Source organism: Ochotona curzoniae, unplaced genomic scaffold (assembly GCF_017591425.1).
Source record: "Ochotona curzoniae isolate NIBS_2020 unplaced genomic scaffold, NIBS_Ocur_1.0 contig_48, whole genome shotgun sequence".
Classification (NCBI taxonomy): domain Eukaryota; kingdom Metazoa; phylum Chordata; class Mammalia; order Lagomorpha; family Ochotonidae; genus Ochotona; species Ochotona curzoniae.
In genome coordinates, this window is record NW_024466391.1 from 572,359 (window position 1) to 598,404 (window position 26,046).

The window sequence follows — 26,046 nt, forward strand, 5'->3', positions numbered from 1 at the left end:
AAGTGCTGACCGGAGCAAGGAGTGGAGGTCCACGTGGGGGGATCACATGCACTCAGCGACCCCCTGGCCTGGCAAGTTCAGGCCACACATAAACATGGGGCATCTTAAGCATTCAAGTCAGAAATGAAATACAAGGCAACATATAAATAACTTCCTGCTCAAAAGCTTAAATCAATGCAGAAAAGTAAAGCTTTATAAAGAAAATCTTCGTAGCACAAACGTCTGCTTTCCTGGTTCTTCTCAAACACGGATTATACTATACGAATCTGCCATCTTCACCATGTTCAGCTCAGAAGCAGCACCTGTCACATCTCAGGACCCTGGCAAGCTGACACAGGATGTCATGGATTCCTCACCATCACTGCAAGCCAGCAAGAAGAGCAGGGCTAAGCTGGGAAGACTTACAAGTGCCAGCGGCCTTTCCCTCCATGCCACACACTCAGTACCCAGTGCCTGGGCTGCACATACAGCCAGCCATCTCCCTGGCCATTGTGCCCAATGTCCTGGAAGCCGCTGCAGCAGTCGGCTGCTTCATGCCCACTGGGGCACAGATTGAGTTCAAAGTCAAAGCCGGCAGCCAAGATCAGCAGCTCACCTCACTGCCCAGCCCAAATTACAGTGGTTCTGAGCTCACACAACCAGAGCAGGCCTTTTCAGCAAGGGCCTACCTACTCTGTCAAGAATAATAGGAATATTGTTTAGCTCTGATTCCAAGTAATTAAGTATAAAAACAACAATAAATTGAACTCTATCTGGTTAAAAGGCCCACAGAAAAACAAAAATAATCAAACAACATCACGTCTCGGCTTTTTGGCTAAGATCAAGTGTCAAAATAATCAAACCTATAATTCTGGGGGAGGGGGGAGAATGAAGTTCTCTCTTCTGGCAAGGTTCCTTGCCAGATTGACAAATAAAGGCAGTGTCCCTGTTGGACATAAAAGACTGGGGTATCAAACAAATCAAATGAGGGCACAGCAGTGAAAATGTGCCATAGAACCTCAAGTTCCTGCCTGTACAAGAGGTCTTAAAACAGGCTAAGGGCAAATTAGCATCCTACATCTAATGCTGGGTGAATGTACTTCACAGGTTCATACGAACACAAGTCAATAAAGGAAAGAAATGGACGATCCTTTGACACTGAAGTGAAGACGGTGCCCGGGACACCAATATTCTATGTGGGAATGCTTGGGTTTGAGTCCCAGCTCTACTTCTGATTGCAGCTTCCTGCTGACATGCACCCTGGCAGGCAGCAGGGGACAGTTTTGTAGCTTAGGTCCGGATTACCACTCCAGTAGGAAACCTGACTTTGACCTGGCTCAGCCCTGGCTGCTGCAGTCATTTGGGGAGTGAAACAGCAGATACAAGATCTCTGTCTATGTGCCTGATTTTCAAATGAATGAAAATAATCTTTCTAAACACAAAACAGAAAAAGAACAAACAGAAATTTCTCAGGTCATTTTGCAGCCAGAAATGTTGAAAAGGTTGGTGCAAACACAGAAGCCTATTAATAACAAACACATCTGGGACACACTCTGTCCCCGTCACACTCGACATCAGGTAACAACAGTTGACTGCAATTCATTGGGCTGAGTACTGGAGAGTCCGAGAAGACTGGATTCCGTACCACAAGAGCGCCCAGAGACACAGAGGTCACTGCGCCAATCCCCATGCCCACCGCACAGCAGGTGTGTGGTATGCAGCTACAAATGGGGTGTGGTTGGCAGAACCAGGGCTGCCCGAAAGAAAGTGGAAGAAAAGCACCCCTAGAACAGAAGGGACATGTGAGTTGGGTCCCCAAGACTGGCAGGACTCTGCCACAGGGAAGAGTCGAGTCTGGGGGAGGGGAAAAGAACAGCCCAGACAAAGCCATGAGCGCAAGAGGAAAGCAACGTGGTCGGCCATCTTCAAGAACTCTGGGGAAGCCTGAGACTTTACATGAGGCTATGGGGCTCGAACTGAGACCCCCACACTAGAATTGGTCTTGAAAAAGTGATATAAAAATAATAAATACAATCAAACACACTCAATGAGATGCCTTTATTGGCCCAGGCAGGAAGAGAGCTGGAGCTGGAGGCAGAATGTCATGGCACGTCTATCCCAGCAAGCATTTTCATTAAGAATCCGTTCTCCGGGCATTCCCAATATTTACGATTCTCCATTCAACATGTCATTCTGTCACTATAACTCTACGTGAGATGTGCCACCCTAGGCCAGACCAATTATCCATACGATTCAATATTCTGTCCCTGACACCGTACTAGGGGACACCACACCGGGAACATGATAGATGTGGCCGCTATGTTTAGGCTAGAAGATTGGTTCGCAGCAACCAAAGGAGGTGAGCCTTTTCTGAATAGTTTGTACTTAAAAAGAGAGAGGGGGAAACTTATTAATGTTGAACTTTGAAAAATAGTGATTTGTAGAAGGTATCAATTGCCACTTTTGGATCAACACTAACTTGCCAGAGTCATCAGTGACCTGGGTGTTAACTAGGATCAACCATTCTGTCTTTTCTTACTAATAGGCTTATCAGTATTAATGCAGACCCCCAAATTGAGACTACTGCTAAGGCCAGACTAGAAAAACCCGAACCGTGGCCAATGTGTCTAGATTTTTCACTGGCTTTTGAGAGCAAGTGGATCCCCTCCGTGCTGTAGGTTCTGGTTGACTTAGCTAAATTTCAATGGCACAGTGCACAGGCTAGCTTCCTCTATGTAAATGTCATGCTCTCCTCACCCATGATTCTGAGCTCTCATAGGAGCAGATCCATCCAATGGTTAATGTTTAAATTGTGTATCTTTGAGGGCTACTGGTGGTTGTCTGCAGCACTGTGCGGTGGGCTGCCTAAAGGATCGACTAAACTGTACAGCAGTGTTCTTTCCTCACCATGCATACATGGAAATTCCTCTTTGATTTGTAGCTTTAATCAAGGCTTCCAAAACCTGTCATGATTTATGACTCTGACTTTCACACACTGACGGTCAATGGGAAACATTTACTTGAATTACCTGCCAGGAAGGAACCCTGCAGCTGGAAGAAGTTCATACACTCACTTTGATATTACACATTTCAATTTTCCTACCAGCTCACCTGGTCGGAGGACAGAAATAGAGGGTGGGAGGCAACTGACTGGGGCAGAGCCTAGACAAGATTAACAAACAGGACAATAGGACTCAAAAATACACCATTAGCCAGACTTGAGGCAAATTCAAAACTGAAAAGGGGTTGCACAAGAAAGCCAACAGCCCTGGGACTGGCACTGGCATACAGTAGGGTAAACGCTGGCATCTCTTACCAAGCGCTGGTTTAGGTCCCACCTGCTCCACTTCCAATCCAGCTCCCCATGAGTGCACACGGGAAGACAGCAGAGCATGATGTCACGATGTCACCCCATGGGAGACCCACGCAGCTCTACGCTTCCGGTGTCAGCCTGGCCCAGCTCTCCAGCCATCTGGGCAGCGAGCCAGCAGGTGGGACAGCTCTGTCTCTGTTTCTCCCAATCTCTCTCTCTAAAATTCTGCCTTTCAAACATACACAAAGCAAATTGTTAAAAAAAAAAAAAAAAAAAAAGGGGCCTTCATGAGTGATTTAAAAAAAAGATTTATATTTAAAAGCCAGTTATAGAATGAAGGGTAGTTGGGCCCGGTGGCATGGCCTAGTGGCTGAGGTCCTCACCTTGAGCATGCCGGGATCCCTATGGGTGCTGGTTCTAGTCCCAGCTGGTTCTAGCCCCAGCTCACTTCCCATCCAGCTCCCTGCTTGTGGCCTGGGAAAGCAGTGGAAGATTGCCCAAAGCCTTGGGACCCTGCACCTGTGTGGTATACCTGGAGGAAGTTCTTGGCTCCTGGCTTCAGACTGGCACAGCACTAGCCACTGCACTCACTTGGGGAGTGAATCATCGGACGGAACATCTTCCTCTCTGTCACTCCTCCTCTCTGTATATCTGACTTTGTAATAATAATAATTAAAAAAAAGAATGAAGGGTGGAGAGACAGAAAAAGAGAGAGATCTTGCAAGTGTTGCTTCATTCCCCAGATGGTGCAGGAGCCAGGGCAAGGGCGAAGTCAATCCAAAGCCAGGAGCCAGCAGTCGGACCCGGGTCTCCCACACAGCGCGGGGCCCAAGCTCCTGCAGCCTTCTGCTGCTTTCTCAGGTGCACTAAGAGGGAGCTGGCCGGGGAGTGCAGCAGTCGGGAATCCACCACTGCTCATACGGGCTGCCAGCATCTCAGGCAGCAGTTTTATCTACAATGCCTCAACACCAACTCCATTTTAGAGTTTTCAACAAACTTGCAGGTGAGTGGGGGTGTGCTATTTTCCTATAGTTCAAAACATGCCTTCAGAATGTGGAGCAAAATAAAGCTGAGTCTCCATCACCTATCTTGGCCAAAGTGCCAGAGGCCTGTCATCTTCCTTCCAGGATCCCAAACTTCTGAGCAGCAAGGCTGAGCGCCGCGCAGTGCTTACACAGGGCAGCTGCTGCCCGGCTCCCCCGCTCCCCACTCTGCCCCTCAGTCCAGCCATGCACTCCCCTTTGCACTCATTTTAAAGCTTTTTAATTGCAGTATTACACACAGAAGAATGAGAAAATAATAAATACACCACTTCAGTTTCCCCAAATGGAACACAGCTGTGTAACCAGCGCGCCGCTCCCAGACAACTTACCCAGCATCTCTAAAGCCATCTCATGCTCCCTTCCCGCTTCCCAGGTTAGCTCTGCTGCCTTTTGTTCTAGATAATACATTCTACAACAGTGCTTTCCCATTGTGTAAACACACTACAATTTATAATCCATTATGCTCACAATGGATGTTTTGAATAGATTCGTTTCTGACTCTTAAGAGAAATGCTACTATGAACAAGTCTTTTCCAGCACATATGTTCACTTTTTCTTGGGCATTTAACCAGGGGTAGAAGTATCAGATCCCTCAAATCCTTTTGTTGTTGTTAAGGTTTGTCGAGCGCATGCAAACCGTGAGAATGGGGGCTGTGCTCTCTCTCTCTCATCCTTTCCGTTACTCTACTCTTCAAACAATTAAAAAAAAAAAAAAGAAAAGAAAAGAAAAACTGCCTCATGGATGTTTGTCCTTAGGTTAAAAAACAAGAATACTCAGAATAGAAGCTGGCACTTGGCATGTTTGGGTTGTCTGCCTAGTAAAGTGCACCCCAAAATTTAGAGTCTCCACCATTCCCACATTAAACCTAAGCTCACTGGCTGGTGAAGGTAAGCCTGAACGGCAGCCCCTGTCCCTCTCAACCTCTCTCCTTCTTCCCCTCAGCACACCCGTTCCACCCCAGGCTCTGGCTCACTTGCCAAGCCTTCTCCAGACTGCACCTGCGCACAGAGCCGACGCCTACCCGCACTCCCTTTCTCAGACAGACCCAACTCCAAGGTACCCCCGCCCCTGTCAGAACTGTTCCCTCGGGGTCCCGGTTCTAATCCCAGCAGCCCTGCTTCCCATTCAGCTCCCTGCTTATGGCCTGGGAAAGCAGTTGAGGACAGCCCAAGGCCTTGGGACCCTGTACCCGCATGGGAGACCCGGAAGAGGATTATCTTGGCTCCTGGCTTTGGATCTGTGCAGCACCATCTGTTGCGGCCACTTGGGGAGTGAATCATTGGACAGAAGGTATTTTTCTCTGTCTCTCCTCCTCTCTCTATATCTGACTCTGTAATTTAAAAAAAAAAAAAAAAGTGCTCCCTCCACTCCAACAGACTGGGTCCTTGGTCCTTCTGATGCCCTGCTTGCTCACTCCTCCACTACGGCAGGCCCTGGGCTCTGGGCTCTGGGCCATGGTTCTTGTAGGCCGCCAGTGTCTCGGGAGCAGAACCACAGCCATGTGCTCAGCACCGCCTGCCGTGGGCCACCCCAGGAGAAGCTGGAAAAACACCCACTCCGGGCGTGACTCTGCGGCTCGCCCTCGCTCTTGGCCTCCGCCCAGAAGGGTGAGGACTAATGCACATTCTGAAGGTCAAAACCACTTTCTCACACATTAGCTAGGTTTTGTTGCAAATTTTCTGTTCAAAATAACCTATTTTGTGTTCAAAGTCCTTTTAAACCTCTTTTTTTTTTAAGCAGATAATTTCTGATGCTCACCTGCTTGTCTCACAGGAAATGGAAGGTATTAAGTAAGGTCACTGCCAAGAAGGAGAACGGGCAGGCAGATTTTACTCCCACCACTTGCTCTTTTGGTCTTGGTCTCCTTGGGCCTGCAGGAAGGAGGCTCACATTTTTATCTCCAACACATTACAGGAAAAATGAGACTTGAAGCTCGGGCAACCTGCCACTGGGTATTCAACAAAGCAGAAGCACCACCACAGAGAGTTGGCTCTTCTTACCGTTCCCGGTGGTGGGGTTGGGATCAGGGCTGCTCAGTTAATGCGGACTTAAGGGCTTGAACGAAATGAGACCAAGTTTGACTTAGGGCCAAAGGGAGTAAAACAGTGCTGTGGGCCAGATTCAACCCAGTGCCTATGTCTGTACATAAAGTTTTATTAAGACACAGCAGATCCACTTACTTATGTACGCACCTATGTACTGCTTATAGCTGCTGCCTAGCTACAACAGTAGAGGCAAGTGGCCATGTCAGACACCCGCTCAGCAAAGCCTGAAACATTTATTGTCTGAAAAAAAAAAAGAGCTTGTCTTTGATTTAGAGAACAGTTCAATGCCTGGATTGTATTCTATTTCCTAAGAATTAAGATACTCAAGTATTTCCTTATCTTGTTCAAATTATATCAATTAACAGAGAGACTTTTATGCATTAAAAAATCAGTAATGATTCATGTTTCCAGGAAATTTGGGGTAAATATTCAACAGTTTGGCTGAGGACTCAAATCATGACGGTGTCTCCATTTGGAGCCACTCAGCTTTGTCATGGTCCCGGTAAAGAACATCTTTACGAACATGGAACAAAGTGGGCAGGTGGAATGGAAAGCCTTTCACTCTGTCTTTTATTCAAGGCTGAGCACACACTGCTTCTTCCAGGAAGAAGATCTGAAGCCTCGGTTTACACTCCACTGCCTGGGCTAATCCTGCTCGCAGCAAAGCTCCAGGCATCATGTGCTGGCCTTGCTATTCTTACAAGCAAAACTTCACTTTCTTCCAACTTTTACACAGCTTCTTCTTGAAAAGTGAGCATTTGGAAAGAAATACACTGCACCTCAATTTTATCAGTCTTTGAAAGTTAAATGCATCTTGTAATAACTTTCCAGTTACTTCAGAATTGAAACCCAGCCTTCCGACTCTGCCTGCGAATGTCTAATCAGATGTGACATTCTCATTTCATTTTATAAAAATCTTTTGCTATGGAAATTTTCAAACACGTACAAGAGCAGAAAGAACAACCCCCAGCTTCCACAAGAATCTTAATTATGATCCCTTTTTCCCATTTATGCCTCCTCCTGGCCTTATTATTTATTGCAGTATTTGGAAACAAACTTCATGCATCAAATCATTCAGCCATCAATGTTTATTTCTGTTAGGTAAAGTCCTTTTACCTTGAACAAAACAATGACATTGCTATCATAGCCAACAAAAGCAACAAGTCTTAATATTTCCTAATACCCAGCCCAAGTTCGATGTTATCCAACTATCTCAATAATGTCTTTTCATAGTCAGTCTGTTCATCCAAGGATCCAAATAAAACCATACACTGTCTTTTGCTGATACGGCTGTAAGGTCTCCTTATTATAGCTGCCCGTCTCTTTTCCTCCACCCACTTCAACTCCAACTGGTAAAGCAAGTCTCTAGCCTCCATGTGCTAGATGCACCCTGGACCCCCACAAACACGGACTCAGACAGCTCCATGTTCTCCACACAACCCAGCTGACCGAGCAGCATGGGCCTTCTTGCCATCTCACAGGCCATCTGCTCACAAGGAAATGACCTGAGATTGCTTTAGCAAACCAATTCTCTAAAATGAAATCTCTTCTGAGTTGGGATGGCCTGAAGATGCCTGAGTGATTCAAAAAACAAGGCATCCATGTGAAAATAGTGACACTTCATCAAGACTCACAGTCAGAGGAGCCCCTGGTCCATTCCCATTAACCGTGGCACCTGGGCAGGCAGGACGTTGGTGTAAAAAACAGCAACGCCCAAGCAGGAGAGCGGCACAGCCTCACACAAGCAGCAATGCCCAAGCAGGAGAGTGGCACAGCCTCACACAACCAGCACCCATGCCAGCACCCAGCTAGAGGGACGGCACTAAAAAGCACAACACACAAGACAAAAGGAGTGTGACCATTGGCCCCATCACCTGGGAGCCGTGCCATGCAAGCTAGGCTATCTAACCGCTCTAATTTTCAACTTCATCATCAGTAAAAGAGGAATAGTCCCGCCTACCTCCCAGGGTAGCAGCTATCAGCACAGATCTGGAAGATACAATGAAAACCCAGTAAGGTGGGCGACACACATGCTCCCTGCGATAGAGCTAACAGGTCTGTGATGTACCGGCTCATCTAAGTTTCTCACCTGGGGGTACTGCTTAGTCTTATGCCATTTTCCAGACAGAGTGGGTGAGTGGTCCGCCGAAACTAACACAGGTACCGGTGTGGGAAAACCAGGATGCAGGAGATAGGACACTACAGGTCTTGCTATCAGTCTACCTCCATGGTGGGATACAAGAGGAGGACCCAGAAGAGCACAAATGGGAGCAGGGCAGAGCCCCTCATCTTACAGCCAGGAGATCCACTTTCCATAAAGTCGTAGGGTACAGTATGCTGTCCCTCCCCAACTGCTGCCCAACTAGAAGCCCCAAGAGGCTCCCATAGCAGTTGCTTCCAAGGCACGGAGATGCTCAGAGCCAGCCTGATCAATGATTGGTCTTCAGCCATCTGGAAGCCTCTCTTCCCACAAGTTCCAGACACCCAATACTCACTCAAACAGGCCCAAAGTAAAGTCACAATTCTCTTAGAAAAAAAACTGAGGGAAACTAGCTTCCAGAAAAGGAGTTCAAGCCATAGAGTCAGCTATGCTGTGAGAAGACCACGCTGGCTGCTGACAGCTGGAACCCGTCCGCTCCTTAGAGTTCCCAGTGGGACCGTAGGAAGCAGAAGCACCAGTCAACATGGTACATGGCTCAAGCCGTTGGCTTAGACAATCAAATGACTAGAAATGGGCTTTTCCAGCCAGGCCAAGCATCCAGTCTAGGAACGAGACACACCTTGCTTGCGGCTCAACACTGCCCACCCATAGAAAGTGCTGTCTGTGCTCCTGAAGACACCCATGGGCTAAAGGAGCCAGCTCTGCCACCCCACGAGTGAGGATCCAGTCAATATCTAAGGACTATTGCTGTTACCCGTGTTTCAGCACAGGGCTCTGTGCTCAACCCTCACTCACCCTAGAGGGGACACTCAGAAAGGGACCCCACTTCTCAGGAGCACCTGCAAGCCAGCACAGGCCAACACTCCCTCCAGAACCGCAGGACCTAACTTTGAGCTTGCAATCACCCCTTTAAGGCTCATGCGACTTGAATGCCGTTGTGCCTGGCCTCCACCACAACTTCTACTATTAGGAAACAGAGCTGCTGGTGGGTCGGGGACAGTATACAGAACGTCCCCAATTCATGTTGGCGGTGCTGATCTGCTGCAGCAGGCCTGCTTCACTAAGCAGGCTGCAGCCAGGGTCTTGGTCACCCTCAGCTGACAAGTCCCCTCCTGCCTGCCCTGGCCTGGGGGTTCACGGCTGCCCTGAGTCATCTTTGGCAGTCCCTGGTCTGCATCAGCAGGTGCTGACTGCACAAGAAGTCAGAGGCTCCCTGCCTTTACAGCCTGACCCTCCCAAGCCTCCTGCCCCAAAGACTGTTCCAGCGAGGAGAGGGCGGAGGCCGTCCACCTGCAGGACTTGACAAAGTCCACAAAGTTTCCCTAGCACAGGCTTCCTCGCCCCAGAGTGGAGGGCGTCCCCCCCGCCCCGCTCAGTGAGGACGTCCCGCTATGCAGGTCATAATATCCACAGACGGGCCTCTGGCGCTGTGTGCACCCCCCCGGGATTCTGTAACAGGGTCCCAGAGAGGGGCGGGGCGCCCCAACTGTTACTTACAATCATGTAAGTCATCCTGCAAGTCCAGAAAGTGCAGGGGCATCCCTCAAAACCAAGAGACACACACACAAGGAGCTGCTGGGGGCTGCTGCGCACCCGGCAGGGCGCTCTCGTGAGGAGGGGGCGGGCGCGCCCGGCGCCCCGAGAGCCCGGCCCCACTCACCCGCCATCTTGGAGTGGGCGGGGCTCGGCTCGCACGCTCCGCCCCCGGGCCTGCCGCGCCGCTCGGCTCCGCCCTCGCGGCGAAGGTGGCTGCCGGGGTGGGCGGGGAGGTCAGGTGACCCGGCCGGCGTCCCAAGATGGCGGCCACGGCGGCGCCCGGGAGGCCCTGGCGGCGTCCCGGCCACTGAGGCGGGCTCCGCGCGGCTGGCGGCGGACGGGCCGGGCCGAGGGCCGGCGGGTAGGCGGCCGTCGTCTCTCCGCGCCCAGACGCCGGGGCTGGGCCGTCCGGCGGCGTCGCCGGGGGATGCTCCTGCTGGGCCCGGCCTCTCTTTCCTCAACTTAGGGCGGCGGCGGGCCCGCGCCCCTGGGTCCCGGGCCATGGCGCTGCGGGAGCTCAAAGTGTGTCTACTGGGGGTGAGTGGTGACAGCTGGCCAGGCCGGGCGGGCCGGGCGGGCAGGGACCCCCGGCGCCCTCCACCCCGATTCCCGCCTCTGTCCGAAATGCCAGCAGTCCTGCCCGCGGACCCTCCTTTCAGCCCGGGCCGTCCCGCCCACTTGGCTGCGTCGTTGGGACGGTCCTGGAGGCTGCAGGGACCCTTGGGGTCCCCGACTTGGTGCCTGGGAACTCTGGCAGCCCCCCACAGTGCTGACAGCCACCCTGGCTCCCCTTTGCAGCTGGGTGAAGAGCACTTGTCAGTTTCCTCCCAGTTGAGGTACCAGTTGGAAGTTGGCCAAGTCTTCCAAAGTAAAATCAGTGACAGGGCCTGAAGTTTTGCCAGCACCCTTGGCCTCCTTTCCCGTTCTTTAGGTGTGTGTCTGAACTTGTGGGGTCCCCCTGACACTTGTCATGGAGTTTCTTTGTCCAGAAACCCTCCAAATCAGGAAGCCCCCAAAACACATGGAAAGGCCTGGCTTACTGTGTTGTCAGCCCCCGTGGCCATTTCAAGGCCTTCCTCTGGAGGTTGTTGCTCTGTCCAAGTTTGTGCCCTTAGCATTCAGAGAAACCCTGGAGGCTGGTCCTGTCCCCGGAGAAGGTGGGGTCGGAAGTCATGAGGGGCGCCTGAGACACATTTGTCGCTGCTCTTAGAACCTGTTTGGCCCCTCCTCTGGCGTGCCTTGTGTAATCTCCTTACTTCCCTGGTTGTGTAGCAAAACTCAGCTTGTAAAACTTACAGACCGTGTTCACCTCGGCTGCACAAGGTAGTTAAACTTCTCAGTCACCGTCTCGCTCTCTTGCAGGACACAGGCGTAGGTAAATCAAGTATCGTATGGCGGTTTGTGGAAGACAGTTTCGATCCAAACATCAACCCCACTATAGGGTAAGGAATGAAGTTTGTTAAATGTATGTCCAAAGGGGTAACAAGTGTGTCACGGGTCAGGCGTAGCCCTGCGGGTTCACCCTGGGGGACTCTGAGACACTGGTTCCTGTCAGTTGTGGAAGAATCCAGGAAGGGTCTGTGTGTTTTCAGGGAAACTGTCTCCAGGCTTGTGGGGTGAGGCTAACGTGGCTAAGGCACGAAGCTCCAGGCAGCAGTTGAAGAAGGCAGGATCAACAGGCACTAGCTGCGAGGCCCGGAGGGGGTTTTGTCTTTCCTGGAATCGAATAGGATTGGATCCAAACACACAGTCCTACACTAGCAGCAATAATGAATGGAAACAGGAAAGTTGAAATGTAAGGTGGCTTGGTTTTGTTTTCTTTCCCGATGTCTGGTTCTTCGGAGTCGCGAAGCTGGTTGTTCTCTAAGAGAACTTCCACTGTGTGTGTGTGTGTGTTTCTCTCTATGAGAAATGTCATTGCTAGGCTTGCCTGCCAGGCTGCCGGAACTGAACTGCCAACAGGGAGTTCTCTGTGGTCCCTCATACAGGTAGAATATACATCTGCTCTGTGTAGGGTAGTCTACCTCACAGAGGAATGCTTCGCAGCCACTAAGGAGCAGCCCAGAGAGCACCCCTCTTGCCAGTTTATGTGCTTGGACGTTTGGGTGCTGGCTTTGCTAGCTCTGGGTTTCCCACATGTTGGAAGGCATGGAATTGGAAACCGACGAATGAAGCTGGTCTGCCATTGAAATGCCTTACACTACCATTCAAGAAGGAACTGGGTGTGTCTCCCTGTGGAAAGTCTGACTTCATCTGCAGAAGGGCGTGCCTGTCACTACCTAGGGAAAGTGAGATTGATAGGGTGTGACTGCCAGGAGCACTGCTGACTCAGTCGGGAGCACTGCGCTGAGGCGTGGCCTGAGCAGGTGAGGAGCAGGGAGAGGAGCACGGACGGAGGAGCTGTCTGCCTCTGTGGCTCCTGCCCGACCCGCACTTGGCCTCAGTGGCTCCCAGTCTGTCATCCACTCTGCTCTACGAGGTCTTGCCTCATATTTTTTTTTTTTTTAAAAAGAGGTCTTTTGTGTGTTGGTTCACTCTTCAGATGGCTGCAACAGCTGGAATTGGACTGGTCCGAAGCAAGGAGCTCTTTTTCTGGTCTCCCCCAGGGGTGTAGGATCCCAAAGACTGCTTTCACAGGCTGGGAGCTGGATGAGAAGTCGAGCAGCGGAGAACCAGCCGGCACCCGTGGGGGATGCTGGCACTTCACACAGAGGCTGTGGCTACTACACCAGGGCTTTCGGTCCTTGCCTCACATTTCACAGGGGAGAGGAATGCAAGGCCTTGCCTCATTCCCTTCTAGCTTTTCTTTGTTCTTCTTCAGCCTCAAATCGTGGCATCCTCTTGCATGGCCCACCCATGCAAGGATTCCAGGCTCTCGAACCCAGCATCTTTGTCCCTTCCTCCTCAGCCCCCAGCACTGCCCTTTTGAAGCCTGTAGACAAATCCCCCACCTGTCCTGCTCTCCTGTAGGAGCGCTGTGCCCACCCTACTGCCCGGCTCGTGGACTCTGACAAGCTGTTAGCATTTCTGTAGTTGCTGCTCCCTTCTGGACCCGTTGACAGTTGAGGTGTTTCCCAGGCCGCGTTTGCCAACTGACACCAGAGCCACGGGCATGTCTACACTTTCTTCGTTCAGTGAAAGCTTTCTGTGTGCCAGGTGCTAGGCTGGGTGCTAGCGGTTTATACCAAAGGTTGCACACTGCAGCCCTGATTTAGACACTCAGTTCTTGCCTTTGTAGACCTTACCCACAAGGAGGAGAGGGATCTATTCTATAACCAATCTCCAGGAAATGATTCATTGCAACATTATCTGTGCTATGAAGAAGAAGTGGGGCCCGGCGCGGTGGCACAAGTGGTTAAGGTCCTCGCCTTGCACGCCCGGGATCCCATATGGGCGCCGGTTCTATCCTGGCAGCCCTGCTTCCCATCCAGCTCCCTGCCTGTGGCCTGGGAAAGCAGTCGAGGATGGCCCAACGCTTTGGGACCCTGCACCCGCGTGGGAGACCCGGAAGAGGCTCCTGGCTTCGGATCGGCATAGCATCGGCCGTTGCGCTCACTTGGGGAGTGAATCATCGGATGGAAGATCTTCCTCTCTGTCTCTCCTCTCTGTATATCCGCCTTTCCAATAAAAAAATAATAAAAATACATGTTTAAAAAAAAAAAGAAGAAGAAGTGAAGAACCGTCCTGTGCTGGACTTAAATCCTTGACTGGGAGTTGACTGAGAGAACTTCCATGCAAGTGACTGGGTCAGTCTGTGGTGGGCAGGGAGGTTTTAATTGGCCCTATGTCTTGGGGTTATAGCGAGAACTTGTTGACTCGCTACCCTTTCAGTGGGCGTGGGAAGTGTGCACTCTACCCTGGCAGTTGGTAAGAGGAGTGCAACCGCATGCTCCGTCAGCCCACACCATCACGACGCATACGTAGCCAAGAAGCCGAGGTCCCTCTGAGCTTCACCGCTGTAGTGAGCTGTGAGCATCTGTGGTGGCTTCGTCTGCTGCTTCAGGGTGCGACCAGAGAGAGCTCCTGCGAGTTTGCATGTGGGCGAGTCCCACGTTGGCAGGCCCACGTGCTGTCAAGGGTTCCAGGCAGCGGAGTCCGTTCCCAAGGGGCCTTGCCCACTGGTGGCCTGTAGCTTCATAAGGACTCAACTGCTCTTTAATCCCTGGGCCCTCTGGTAGGGGTAGGGAACCAGTGTGTCCTCAGCTGCTGATGCCCACTAACAGGGCATTCTCGCAGCCGCTCTGACTCACCATCCCCTCCCCCAGTCAGCAGCCTTGTACTAGCTCCTGTCCAATTCCTACGTGTGCCACCAGTGGTTGCTAGGCTCTTTCGGTCCCCTGTGGGTTGAACCCTGGACACTAGAGACCAGACCACATGTCTGCCACCCACCCACCAGTGACTCTGGGCAGCTGAGTGCTCACCCATTGACTTCTCAGGAAAACAAGAGTAGGACCAGCTTTCACATTGTTGGGTGAATTCGTGAGAGGTGAATTTAAAGGGCTCAGCCAGGTGCCAGGACACTGCTGGGGCTCAGTAAATTGCTGCTGCCTTTCATTAGTAAGATATTTAAATCTTCTAGAACGTCTTCAAAATTCTTTTTCTTGGGGTGGGCATTTGATGCCGTGGTTAAGACGCTGCTTGGGACACGCACGCTCTGCTTCCCATCCAGCTTCCTGCCAACACATGCTGGGAAGAGCAGGGAATGGCTCGTGTTTGTGTGTTTTGGTCCCAGCCACCCAGGGGGTGGGGAACCCGGATGGAGTTTCAGACTCCCAAAGTTCGTCTCACCCAGCCCAGCTGATGCAGGCATTTAGGGGCGTGAACCAGCACTTGAAAGAGCTTTCTCTTGTCTCTGCTTTTCAAATCAAATGAAAATCAAATTTTAAAAAATATTTTTAGGTAAGATGAAATTATTTTAATCAAAGCATTATTCATTTGTTTTTTGCAACAGAAAATGATGTTGAGGGCAGATGAGTTCAGTTTGATGTTCCCTGGTGACCCTGGCTCTGTCTGCTTGAGGCATTTGGCCGTGGGGCATCACCGCTGCAGCTTTTTCAGGTCAGGTAAAGCTCAGGGGTTGCGGTCTCAACCCCTGCCCTCCCCACTGATTTGTTTTTCTTCGGAAGGTGGGAAGTAAGCCATCCCTCTGCTCCTCCTCCTGCTCGTCCGCCGCCCTCCTTCTTTGCCTGAGAGTTCTGTCATTTGCGGGGAAGTTGTGCGTTGTGATTCACATTTAGACACTTGAGCCAGGCTCCTCCAGTTCACGCCAGGCTCCTGGCTGCCCCATGGCCTTAGGCAAATTATTAGACATTTTTGTGACTAAGTTTGCACCAGTGGGAAGACTCACACTGACACTGTTGAGGAAATCCAACAGAAAGATTACTTAGAATGATACTTGCTGTCTGGAAAGCGTTGTTTTTATTAGTTCTTTTTTTTTTAATATGCTAACATCGGTTTTCAATTCTGCATGACTAGGACCAGACAGTGTATTGATCCGTCCTGTGCCAGCTTACAGGTGTGGGTGGTTCCTCTATGCTGTGTTCACGTAAGGGGATTCACTTGTGTCGCTGGGCCGTTGGTATCCTGTTGTATGACTAGAACAGACTTGACTAAGGCTTATCCGTTTGCGGTTGGACATCTGATTTTCATTGAAGGCTTTTTTACCCAGTTCTGTGAATATTCTGGTCCCTGTATGTGTGCATTTTGGAGAGGTGTGTACAAGCAGGCTTCAGAAAGGTCGTGGGAGTGTGTGTTATCTTTTCATTTCTCCATGGCCTTTGTGAAGCTCGTTTGTGTCTGTCTTTCCGTCTAACACAGGACACACTTATGAGGATATTTCAAAAAGTTTGTGAGAAAACAAGATTAAAAGATAAGTTGATTTTGACACACATTGTGAGCTTCTGGAGCCCCTCTTCACCCTCAGCTCTGACCTGTGCCCTCTACTTATGCTCCGACCACCTGCTTTGCAACCTCCATCTGAGCGGGTTTGCCCTGTGCATGCCAGAGCCTCAGTCTGCTTCCCTGGTCCTTGACCGTGTGGCTGAGCGCCTGTGCAGGGCTGGCGGAAGAGACTCACCCTCCACACCGTGGTAGGCATTGTCTGCCTCGTGTTACTTGCTCTGTGCGCTGCAGGGGTTTATCACTCTGAAAGTCTTCGTCAACAGAAGTGTTTAGTTTTAATATATTCTGTGTAATCAGTCCTTTCCTTTGTGGCTGATGCTTTTAACAGGCTGGTACTGTTTAAGAAACTGATCTGCTAAGGATGTGGAAATACTTTACTCTTTATTAGAAACTTTACTGTTCATATTTATACTGGAAATTCATCTGAAAATCATTTCCGGATAAAGTGTGAGCTGTATGCTGAGTTATGGGGAGCAGGCTGGTTTTGTGTCTGGGCATCCAGTGGGGACGTCTGGATCTCGGTGTGGCGGCCATCTGTCCTGCGCCATCGTTGTCAGAAGTTGCACTAGCTGCATCTTGAAGCCTCACCCATCCGTCTCTGTTATTCGTTGGTCTGTGTTTTTATTTCGCTTTAACAAGTATCACTTACATTCAGTAAAATGTTTTGAGTGGACACTTGGTGAATTTCCCAGATTTCTACATCACTGCCACAACCAAGCTGGGTCTGTCTCCCTCCTTAGTAGATTCCCGTGGCTCATCATGCTCAGCCCCATCCCTGCCCTGCTCCAGGCGCCACTGAGCAGTTTTCTGTGCTTGCTCTGCGTTGGACGGTGCGTGCAAGTGCAGCTGTGTATCTGTGTGTGCTGATGTTGTGTGAGATTCACCAGGAGTGGTTTTGCAAAGTTTGCTTCTTTGAAAGGCAGCGTGACAGAGACCTTCTGTCTGCTGATTCGTTCCCCAAGTGGCCACAGCAGCCAGGGTTACGCCAGGCAGAAACCAGGAGCCAGAGTTCCCGCCAGGTCTCTCGTGTGTGTGCCAGGGGCCCAAGCCCTTAAGCAGTCGGCTGCTGCCACCAGAGTATTCTGGTGGGAAACTGGGAAGGAAGTGGAATATCTGGGATGCAAACTACCTGTAATGGAATGCAAGCATGCCAAGTGTTGGCTTAATCCACTATGCCACAACTCTGCCCCAGTTAGTTGGTACTGTCGGCTTGATCGGCTTCCACAGGTTTCCGTTTGCTGTGTGAGATGTAAGTGAAGGATCAAGGCTCTGAGTACGTGTCGTCGCAGGCACCGCAGCAACGTTCGAGAATGTTGGATTCAGCACTTGCGTCAGGTGCTACTTTGCATCTTTCTCAGGATAAGTGTATGTGGGTGTGTCCCCATCTGTTGCATGAATCTGTTTAGCCTTCACAGCGGGGTCATGCTGATTGCTGTAGAGTGTGGAGAGCCCTCAAATCAGGTAGCTTTGTCATGCAGTTATACTCGTAGTTTAAACATTTGACTCCTCCACATCACAAGTGGGGAGCCATTTTTCTGCCATTTGGATGACATCATTTGTGGGCCATATGAAATTGTCATCTTAAAAAGTACCTTGCGACAAATTTATTGGCTTTCAAGTCCCACCTGAAGTTGTCTCGGGAGGACCAGACCAAGCGATTTTACGGGCCTTAGGTAGCTGGCAGCTCTGCCCCACCTCTAGGCCTCAGTTCATGTGGCCTGGCTGAGATGAACTCTGGCAGTTCTGTCCCCCTAGGTCCCATGGTGTCCCTTTATCGCAACAGGCATCTTTTTTTTTTTTTTAAGCCTTACTAATTTGGAAGGCAGAGTTAGAGAAGGAAAGACATCTCCCACTTACTGGTTCCCTCCCCAGGTGATCACAGCACCTGGAGCTGGTCCAGGCCAAGCAGGAACTTCATTTGTGTCTGCGTGGCCCGTCTTCCGCTGCCCTCAGAAGTGGAGCAGCTGAGACTGGAGCCACTGCTCAGATGGGATGCCAGCACCACAAGCTAGAGCTTAGCCCACTGCACCACAGCATTAGCCCCTTGGGCCATTGATTTTGAGGACTTCCTCCCTCCCCGCTCCCCGCCCCATGAACATTTAAAAATTGAAATTACACTGTACTGACTTCGGTAAACCTCACAGGCTTTTAAAATTTGTAATTTATTGGGGCCAGTGTTGTGGCTCAGCAAGTTAAGCCACCTTCCTCAATGCAGGCATCCCATGTGAGTCCTGGTTTGAGTTCCAGCTATTCTACTCCTCATCCATCTTCCTGTTAAGGTACCTAGAAGGCAGCAGAAGATGGCCCAAGTATTTGGGCCTCTGCCACCTGTTTAGGGGAGACCTCAAATGCAGTTCTGGCTCCTGGCTTCAGTCTGCCCCAGACCCAGCAGTTGTTGGTATTTGGTGGGGGAATCAGCAGGCTTGAAGCATGTTTTCGCCCTCTCACTTTCACTCTGGCTTTCAAATAAATATTTTTAAAATAAAAATAAAACTTCTATTTGTTTGAGAGACAGTGCCTCCATCCTAAGGTTTCTGCAAAGATCCCGGCTGGCTCCGGCTGGCCCAGGCCAGGGCTCCATCAGGATCTCTGCTGTGGGCGTCACCACTTCCTGCTGCCCAGCATGTGTGTAATCATGAGCAGAGGTAGGACCTAGGTAGTCCATGCAGAGTTTTTTAAAGGATTTCTGTGTATTTGGAAGTCAGTTAGAAGGAGAACCAGAAGGCCACATAACCAAGCCTGGGCCAAGTCAAAGCCAGGAACTAGAAGCTTCATCCCAGCCTCCTGCATGGCTGGTGGCGGCCCAAGCATTTGAGCCATTCTCCACTGCTTTTCACAAGCCACCAGCAAGGAGCCAGCTAGGAAGTGTAGCATCCGGGACCTAACTGGAGTCTCTAGGGATCATATCACAGGCAGAGATCTTGTATCTGCTGATTCACTGCCTAAAAGGCTGCGACGACCAGGCTGGACCAGGTCAAAGCCAAGAGCTGCATCTAGAACTCCTGCCTGAGTAGCAGGGCCCAACCACCTGGGCTGTCTTTACTGCCTTCTCAAGCCCTTTATCAGGGAACTGGATTAGAAGTCAAGTAGCTGAGGCTCCAGCTGATGCTGTGCCACAGTAATGGCCCGCTCGTAGATTTGAATGTTTGAGGTTTTATTTTCATTTAGTTCTGACAGGTTAGAATTATTTTGTGACTTCTTTGATCATTGATGGTTTAAAAAGTATGTTTTGTGAGGCTAAGCATTCATCTTTGGTGCCAGCTTCCCATGTGGGCACCTGCTTGGTTGAGTCCCGGCTCACATCTCCTATCTGGCTCCCTGCTTATAGCCTGGGAAAGCAGCACAATATGGCCCCACTCCTTGGGCCCCTGCACCCATATGGGAGACCCAGAGGTGCTGCTGGCTCCCAGTTTGCCCTAGCCCAACTCCAGCTATTGTGGCCATTTCGGGAGCAAACCAGCGGATGGAAGATCTCTCTGTCTCTGCTGTCAAAAAAAAATCTGCCTTTCATATTAAGATAAAATACTTTTCTTTAAAAAAAAAGTATGTTTTGTAATTTCTAATTATCTGTGAATTTTCTAGAAATATTCCAGTTATTGACTTCTAGTCTAAATCTATTAGCGTCACAGACCATACTCTGTATTATTTCAAACCTGGTGTGTCTGACATTTGCTTTAAATCAGAGGATGTGGCCTGTCTTTGTGAATGTTCCATCTACACTAGAAAAGTATGTGTGTTCTTCTGATGTGTGGAATGTTCTATAAATGTTAAGGAAATAATGAGCTTGGTTAATAGCGTTCCTGGTGCCTTCTGTCGCCTTGCTGCCTTGTTTTGCTTATTTGCGGTCAACAGAGTGCAGCTAATTAAGGGTTTGTTTCTTTTAATCAATTTTTGTTTCGTGGATTCCATGACCCTTTACGGTCATGGAATGTCCCTCTTTCTTGACAAAAGTGCTGGTTCTGAATTCTGCTTTGTCTGATTATTAATTGAGTCTCTTCAGCATTCTGTCTGCCTGTCTCTCCCCATCCATTTGTAGCTTGACGTTAAGTAGACAGAATTAGGGGGTTGCTTTTCCTTCTCATCTGGCCGTCTCTGCACTGTCTGCTCGGCCTACCACAGCCACCTGTCAGAATGAAAAGCCAAGGCCTTCGGCCGTCTGTCTGGGGCACAGCACACCAAGCTCTCTCAAGCCAGCACCCAGTAGATCATCTTTATTTATCACAGGGGTCAGTGTGGGTGAATTTATGCCGGCCACCTTGCTGGGTTTTTATCTTTGACCCATGTTAGAGTTTTGGTTTTCATTATTGTCTTGTTAACTCCTTATTTTTAAAGTATTTTTTTAAAATCAGATTTACAGAGAGTAGGAGAAACAAAGATTTTCCATCCACTGGTTCCCTCCCCAAGTGGCCACAACGACTGGAGCTGAGCTGATCCAAAGCCAGGAACCAGGAGCTTCTTCTAGGTCTCACACATGGTGCAGGGTCCCAAGGCTTTGGGCCGTCCTCCACTGCTTTCCCAAGCCATAAGCAGGAAGCTGGATTGGAAGTGGAGCAGCCAGTATATGAACTGGTGCCAGCATGGGATCCTGGTGTGTGGAAAGTGAGGACTTTAGCTACTAGGCTACCGTGCCAGGCCCTTGTTTTTATTGTTTCAGTGACTGGGTAAGGTTTCCCAGTGTATTTCCTTCTTGGCCCACATTCCGATATTAACTTCACACTTGGTTTAAGTGTCCTGCTGTGCTTCTCTTGCCCTTCTCCACCCTTCATTTTGTTACTGTTAATTGTTCTGTGTACACATATGATAAAACCATAACACACACATTTGTTTTCCTCAATGGTGATTTTTTTTTTAAAGATTTATGTATTTTTGGGCCCTGCGTGGTATGGCTGAAGTCCTCACCTTGCACATGCCAGGATCCCATAAGGGTGCTGATCTGTATCCCAGTTTTTCCACTTCCAATCCATCTCCCTGCCGTGGCCTGGGAAAGCAGTCGAGGTCGGCCCAAGGCCTGGGGACCCTGCACTCATGGGGGAGACCTGGAAGAAGCTCCTGAGTCTTGGCTTCGGATCAGCTCAGCTCCAGTCATCGTGGCCATTTGGAGAGGGAACCAGTGCATGCAAGATCTTTCTCTCTGTCTCCCCTCCTCTCTGAGAATCTAACTTTCTACTAGAAAATAAATACATCTTTTTTTAAAAAAAGTATTTAGTCCAGTTTACAGACGGTAGAGTATTGAGACGCTGTGCTGGTGTCAGCCTTGCGCGTGGTCGGCTCTGTGGTCCCTCTGCGTCCCCTCGCTCTCACCTCCGCCCCTCGTTGCTTCCCTGAGTGCCCGTCCCTCCATCTTCTTGGAAGAGACGATACCATCGCTGTTTCCTTTCTCGGTTATATTCCATAGACTTTAAAAGTGCAACCAAGACTTCTTCGGGGGCCTAATCAGTTTTTATCATCATCATCTTATTGTTACTCAGTTGAAAATACTTGCCAGTTTTTGCTATAGCTTTGTGTTGACTCAGGCATCATTCACGTACATTTTTCAGTTCCCAAGCATAGATATTTTCCAGGTAACTTTTTGTAGTTATTGCATAATTATTTTGAGGTCACAGAACTTAGTTTGAATAATTTAATCTTTTGAATCTACATGGCCCGGCTATGGTCAAGTTTGGTGTTCAGTGTCTATCGGAAAGGATTTTGTGTTCTGCAGCTGTCGGAGGGTGTGTTCTAGAATGGAATTAAGTCAAGTTTGTTAGTCATGTTGGTTCCTTTCATTTTCCTTGCTGAATTTTTGTTCTCCCTGTCTTTATCGCTCACCAGGAGAAATGCACTCAGATCTGCCACTATCAGGGTTCATTTGTCTATTTCTCCTTTGCATCCTGTCACTTTGGCTTTTTCCATTTTGCAGTGCATTTGGTAGCTACCCACTCATAATTGTACATGTTACCGACAAAGCAAACTTTGTGACGTTGAAATGTGCTCCCCAGCTCCAGTGATGCGTGCTGTGTAGGAGCGATGTGTCTGTTACTAGAACGACACAACTTCCTTTGGCCTGGTACACATTTTCCCCTCCCTCTTGTTTTTTAACCTTCTTTTTTATATTTAAAGTGGGCCTCTTGGAAGCAGTTTATGACTTGACTTTGATAAAGTGTCTCCATGCAGCCATCACCCTAATCAAAATGAGGAAGTCTCTCCTCTTGAGGTCCTGTCTCTGTAAGCCCCCTCCGCTGGGGTCCCAGTCACTGTGGATGGCATGTTCCGGCACTTCACATATGCAGTCCAGAAGATATTCCTTGTGATCGGATTTCATCCCCATGAAATCATGGCTTCGGGGCCAACCTTGTTGCCCAAACCACAGTCCTTTTATTTCTTTTTTGGTGGAAGTATCCCTTCTGCTGTGGCTGTCCCCAAAAGCAGTTTCTTTTTGCCTAGTGTAAGAACAGGTGCTGAAAGTTGTTTTGCAACTCATTTTGTAGACACAGGTGTTTACTTCCTTTGGGTAAATAAGGAGTAGTACAGTCACTGGTTCCTAGGACAGGTGCCACTGTGACCTGAGGTTGCCAAACAGTTGTCACAAACGCTGCCTCCAGTGGTGGACCAAACCCTGTGTCTTCACCAATGCTTAAGCATTGGGCATCCTAGGCAGTAAAAAGTGAAATGCTATGTTGTGGCATAGGAAGTTAAGCTTCCACCTTGATGCCAGCATCCTTTATGGGCACTGGTTCCTGTTCCAGCTGCTGCATTTCCAGTGCAGTTCATGCTAATGACCTGCAGAAGTAGCTGAGGATGGCCCATCTGGGGAGGGAACCAGTCGATGGAAGACTGTCTTTCTCACTCTCACCCTAAACCCCTCTTTTCACTCCTCCCCTTCCCTCCCTCCCTCTCCTTTCAAATTAAATACCGAAGTGATACCTCGTGTTTTTAATCTGCGTTTGCCGAATGCTTGCATGAGCCTATTTGTAATTCATATATCTTTTATGAAGTCACTCTTCAAGATCTTTGTCTGTTTTTACTTAGGTTTTATCCTACTTCATATTAATTTGTAGAAAGTACTTTTGTAGTACAGGTATTTTGAGAACATTTCCTTCCTTGTGTGAACTGCCTTTTCATTTTCTTAATGCTGTCTTCTGATCCAGTGAGGCTTCAGTGTTAGTGACGTCACTGTTAGAGTATGTGGTGTGGGGGGGGCTCGTCGTTCCTCTCTTGTCTTCCTTTGAAAGCCTATGCCCCTCTGCAGTCCCCAGGATCTCCGCCATGGCCAGGTCGTCTGGAATCTTTCTAGCTAGAACTTTCCATGGAGCTCTTTGCTCCATCACATACTGATTATTCTACATTGGGAGAAGGAGGGCTTGCTACTGTGTCATTGTTTCCTCGTGTCTGCGCACTTGTCCCACGTCATTGCTCCAGGAAGTAGCTGTGGCGCGTTAGTCAGAAGTTAGAATACTGAATTTTTTTTTTAGGTGACTTGCCACTTTATGAATGCCCAAACTAGTTCTTGAAAACCTTTTTTTCCCCATTTTTTTGTTAATTATATTGCATTATGTGATTCCCCAGCCCCTCCCATACCCTTCCCCCAGAATACTGAAACTTTTCATCTTTAAGCCTGATGTCTCCTCTCTCTCTCTCTCGCTCTCTCTGGCTCTCTCTGGCTCTCTTTAGCTCTCTTCCCATTTGCTTCAACTATTACTTTTCTCTGCATTATTTTATAGATTTTCATATATGTCTTGAAAGTATTTTTATTAAGTTTTTCCTATTTAATGTTTTAAAAATTATCATAGAGCTGTATTTTTTATCTTTATTAAGCTGTTTGTTACCCAGAGGGCCATTGGGTTTTGTATATTAGCCGTCTGTGCTCCCATTCCTGAGCCCTGGTGGCTGTGTGGTGGCTGAAGCCCACAGGATCGTGCCAGTCTTCTCTCTTTTCCCTGAGGTCCTGCCCTTTTGGGCTGGCTTGGACCTCTGGTGCTGGAAGCAGACTGAAGTGGTGAGACCAAGCCCCTTGTAGGTTGCCCATTTATAGGATGTTTTACTCTGCTTTGCTGAGAGGGCTTTATCAAGAGTGACTGTTGAATGATGTCTTAATACATTCTTTATCTATTTAGATGGTAGAGTTTCTTATTCTGTTAATATACTGGGTTGTCATATGCTGCTCACAAATTACTCTAGTACTTGGCAGTTTCAAATAATAAGCTCACCACCATTTCCTCGTATTTTGCGTGGATGTGGCGTGCAGATAGCCTGGTTGATGTGGCTATGATCCCGAGGTCCCTCACAATATTGTCATCAGGATGTCAGCCAGGCCTGCAGCTCCCAGAAGGGCTGGCTGTGGCTTGTGGGGTGTCTGCCACAGGAACAGCCTCAGCACAGGGCAATGAGTGAGCGGAGGCCCTGATGGCGTTCATGCCGTGCTTTCTGGAGTCATCCTTGAACTTCGGCCCAGTTGGATGAAGTTACTGAGCCCATCCCAAACTCAGGTGGGTGGGGAATTCGCTCCACACTGGGAGAGAAGATTGTTCCCCACCAAAGTGGACACCCTCACGTTTTATACCCACTGTCATTGTACAAATGTATAAACTGGATTTCGAAAGTTTCCATTTCGCTTGTGGTATAAGCTGTGTCTAATGGTGAGCTAAACAACCCAGTTGGGGAACACTGGACAAAGCAGCCGTCTCATCCTCTGTGCTCACTAGAGAGTGAGCCACCAGTCCAGCAGGAAGCAGGCGGAGCGCAGAGCAGTTGGATGGGGCGGTGCCTGAGCGGGTGTTCCCTGCGACGGGGATTCCCGGACGGTTGGCAGAGCTCAGGCGGATTCCCGGGAGCAGATGGTGGCCGCGTGTCAGTGATTGCTTCAGTTCGCATGATCCTACTCTGCTTTGTGTGGTAGGGTAATCTTGTTTGTAGGGAATGCGCAGTGGCATTCAAAGGCAGTGAGGCAATTCACAACCAAATGACTCAGGATAAATGCATTCTACACTCACACCTTTTCTCAGCTAGTTGAGGAAAAACCATTTTTTTAAGCTCTGCTTTCAGCTTTTCTGTAAGATGGACATTCTTTCAAAAACTTTGCAGATAGCAGCTGGTTCACTCTTCTCTGGTGTCATTCAAAGACAACAGTTACTTGGTCACACTGCTGTGGATGGAATGTGGCCCTAGAGCTGCACCCAGCTGCCCTCCTGTCCCAGCAGGGAAGGGGGAACTTTTTTTCTGGCCTAGGGCCATTTGGATGTTTATAATATCATTCACAGGCCATATAAAAGTATCAACATAAAAAATTAGCCTGCTACACATTTAGTGTTTCTTGGGGTGAGGGGGCGAGAATTATTTATTTATTAATTGATGTGTTCATTTATTTTAAAGAGTTGGAGGGAGAGATAGAGAAAGAGGGTCTTGTATCAGATGATTCCTTTTTTTATCTTGATTTTGCTTGGAAAAGCAGATTTACAAAGAGGAGACACAGATTGACCTTCCATCTGCTGCTGCAATCTCCAAATGGCCGTAGTGGCCGAAGCTGAGTCAGTCCAGAGCCAGGAGCCAGGAGCCTCGTCTGGGTCCCTCGCACGGGTGCAGGCTCCTAAAGGCTGTGCTTCCCTCCACTGTTTCCCAGGCTGTAAGCAGGAAGCTGATCAAGAAGTAGAGCAGCCAGGACACAAAGCGATGCCTACATGGGACACCAGTGCTGGTAGCTGGAGGGTGTGCCTGTTGAATCCCGCGTGATTCACTGTTTCAGTGGCCACAGTGGCCAGTGCTCTTAGAGACCCAACCACTTGGCCATCCTCTGCTGCTTTCCCAGTGAATTAGCATGAAGCTGGATAGGAAGTAGAGCAGCCAGGATATGAACCAGTGCTCATTTGGGACACTGCCATTGCAGGAGACACATTTCACTGACAAAGATCAGCAGAGACCATATGTCATGGATTTTGATTATTTTTTTGTTAGTTTCATGTGTTTAAAACACTTTGTTCTGATTAAATTCTTCAGTGACCCATAGATCATACAGAAGCAACGTTTTCTTCAAGAAGGTTCTTGATAATTCTTTTTCATTTCTTCAGTGACACATTAGTCATTCAGTAGCATGT

The 26,046-nt window shown here is 49.2% G+C and overlaps 1 protein-coding gene and 1 long non-coding RNA gene across 2 annotated transcripts in view; one reads left to right on the forward strand and one right to left on the reverse strand.

Annotated features, from left to right (window-relative positions):
- The window catches only part of LOC121161668, a 49,958-nt gene extending 39,814 nt beyond the window's left edge, over positions 1-10,144 (reverse strand). Inside the window, exon 1 of the long non-coding RNA XR_005884706.1 lies at positions 10,040-10,144. This is a non-coding gene — a long non-coding RNA (uncharacterized LOC121161668). The remainder of the gene's footprint in view (positions 1-10,039) is intronic.
- Positions 10,145-10,277: 133 nt separating this feature from the next.
- The window catches only part of RAB22A (RAB22A, member RAS oncogene family), a 47,461-nt gene continuing 31,692 nt past the window's right edge, over positions 10,278-26,046 (forward strand). The window contains exons 1-2 of the mRNA XM_040988196.1: positions 10,278-10,615; positions 11,441-11,520. Coding sequence (XP_040844130.1) covers positions 10,580-10,615; positions 11,441-11,520 — 116 coding nt within the window. The 5' untranslated portion in view covers positions 10,278-10,579. The remainder of the gene's footprint in view (positions 10,616-11,440; positions 11,521-26,046) is intronic.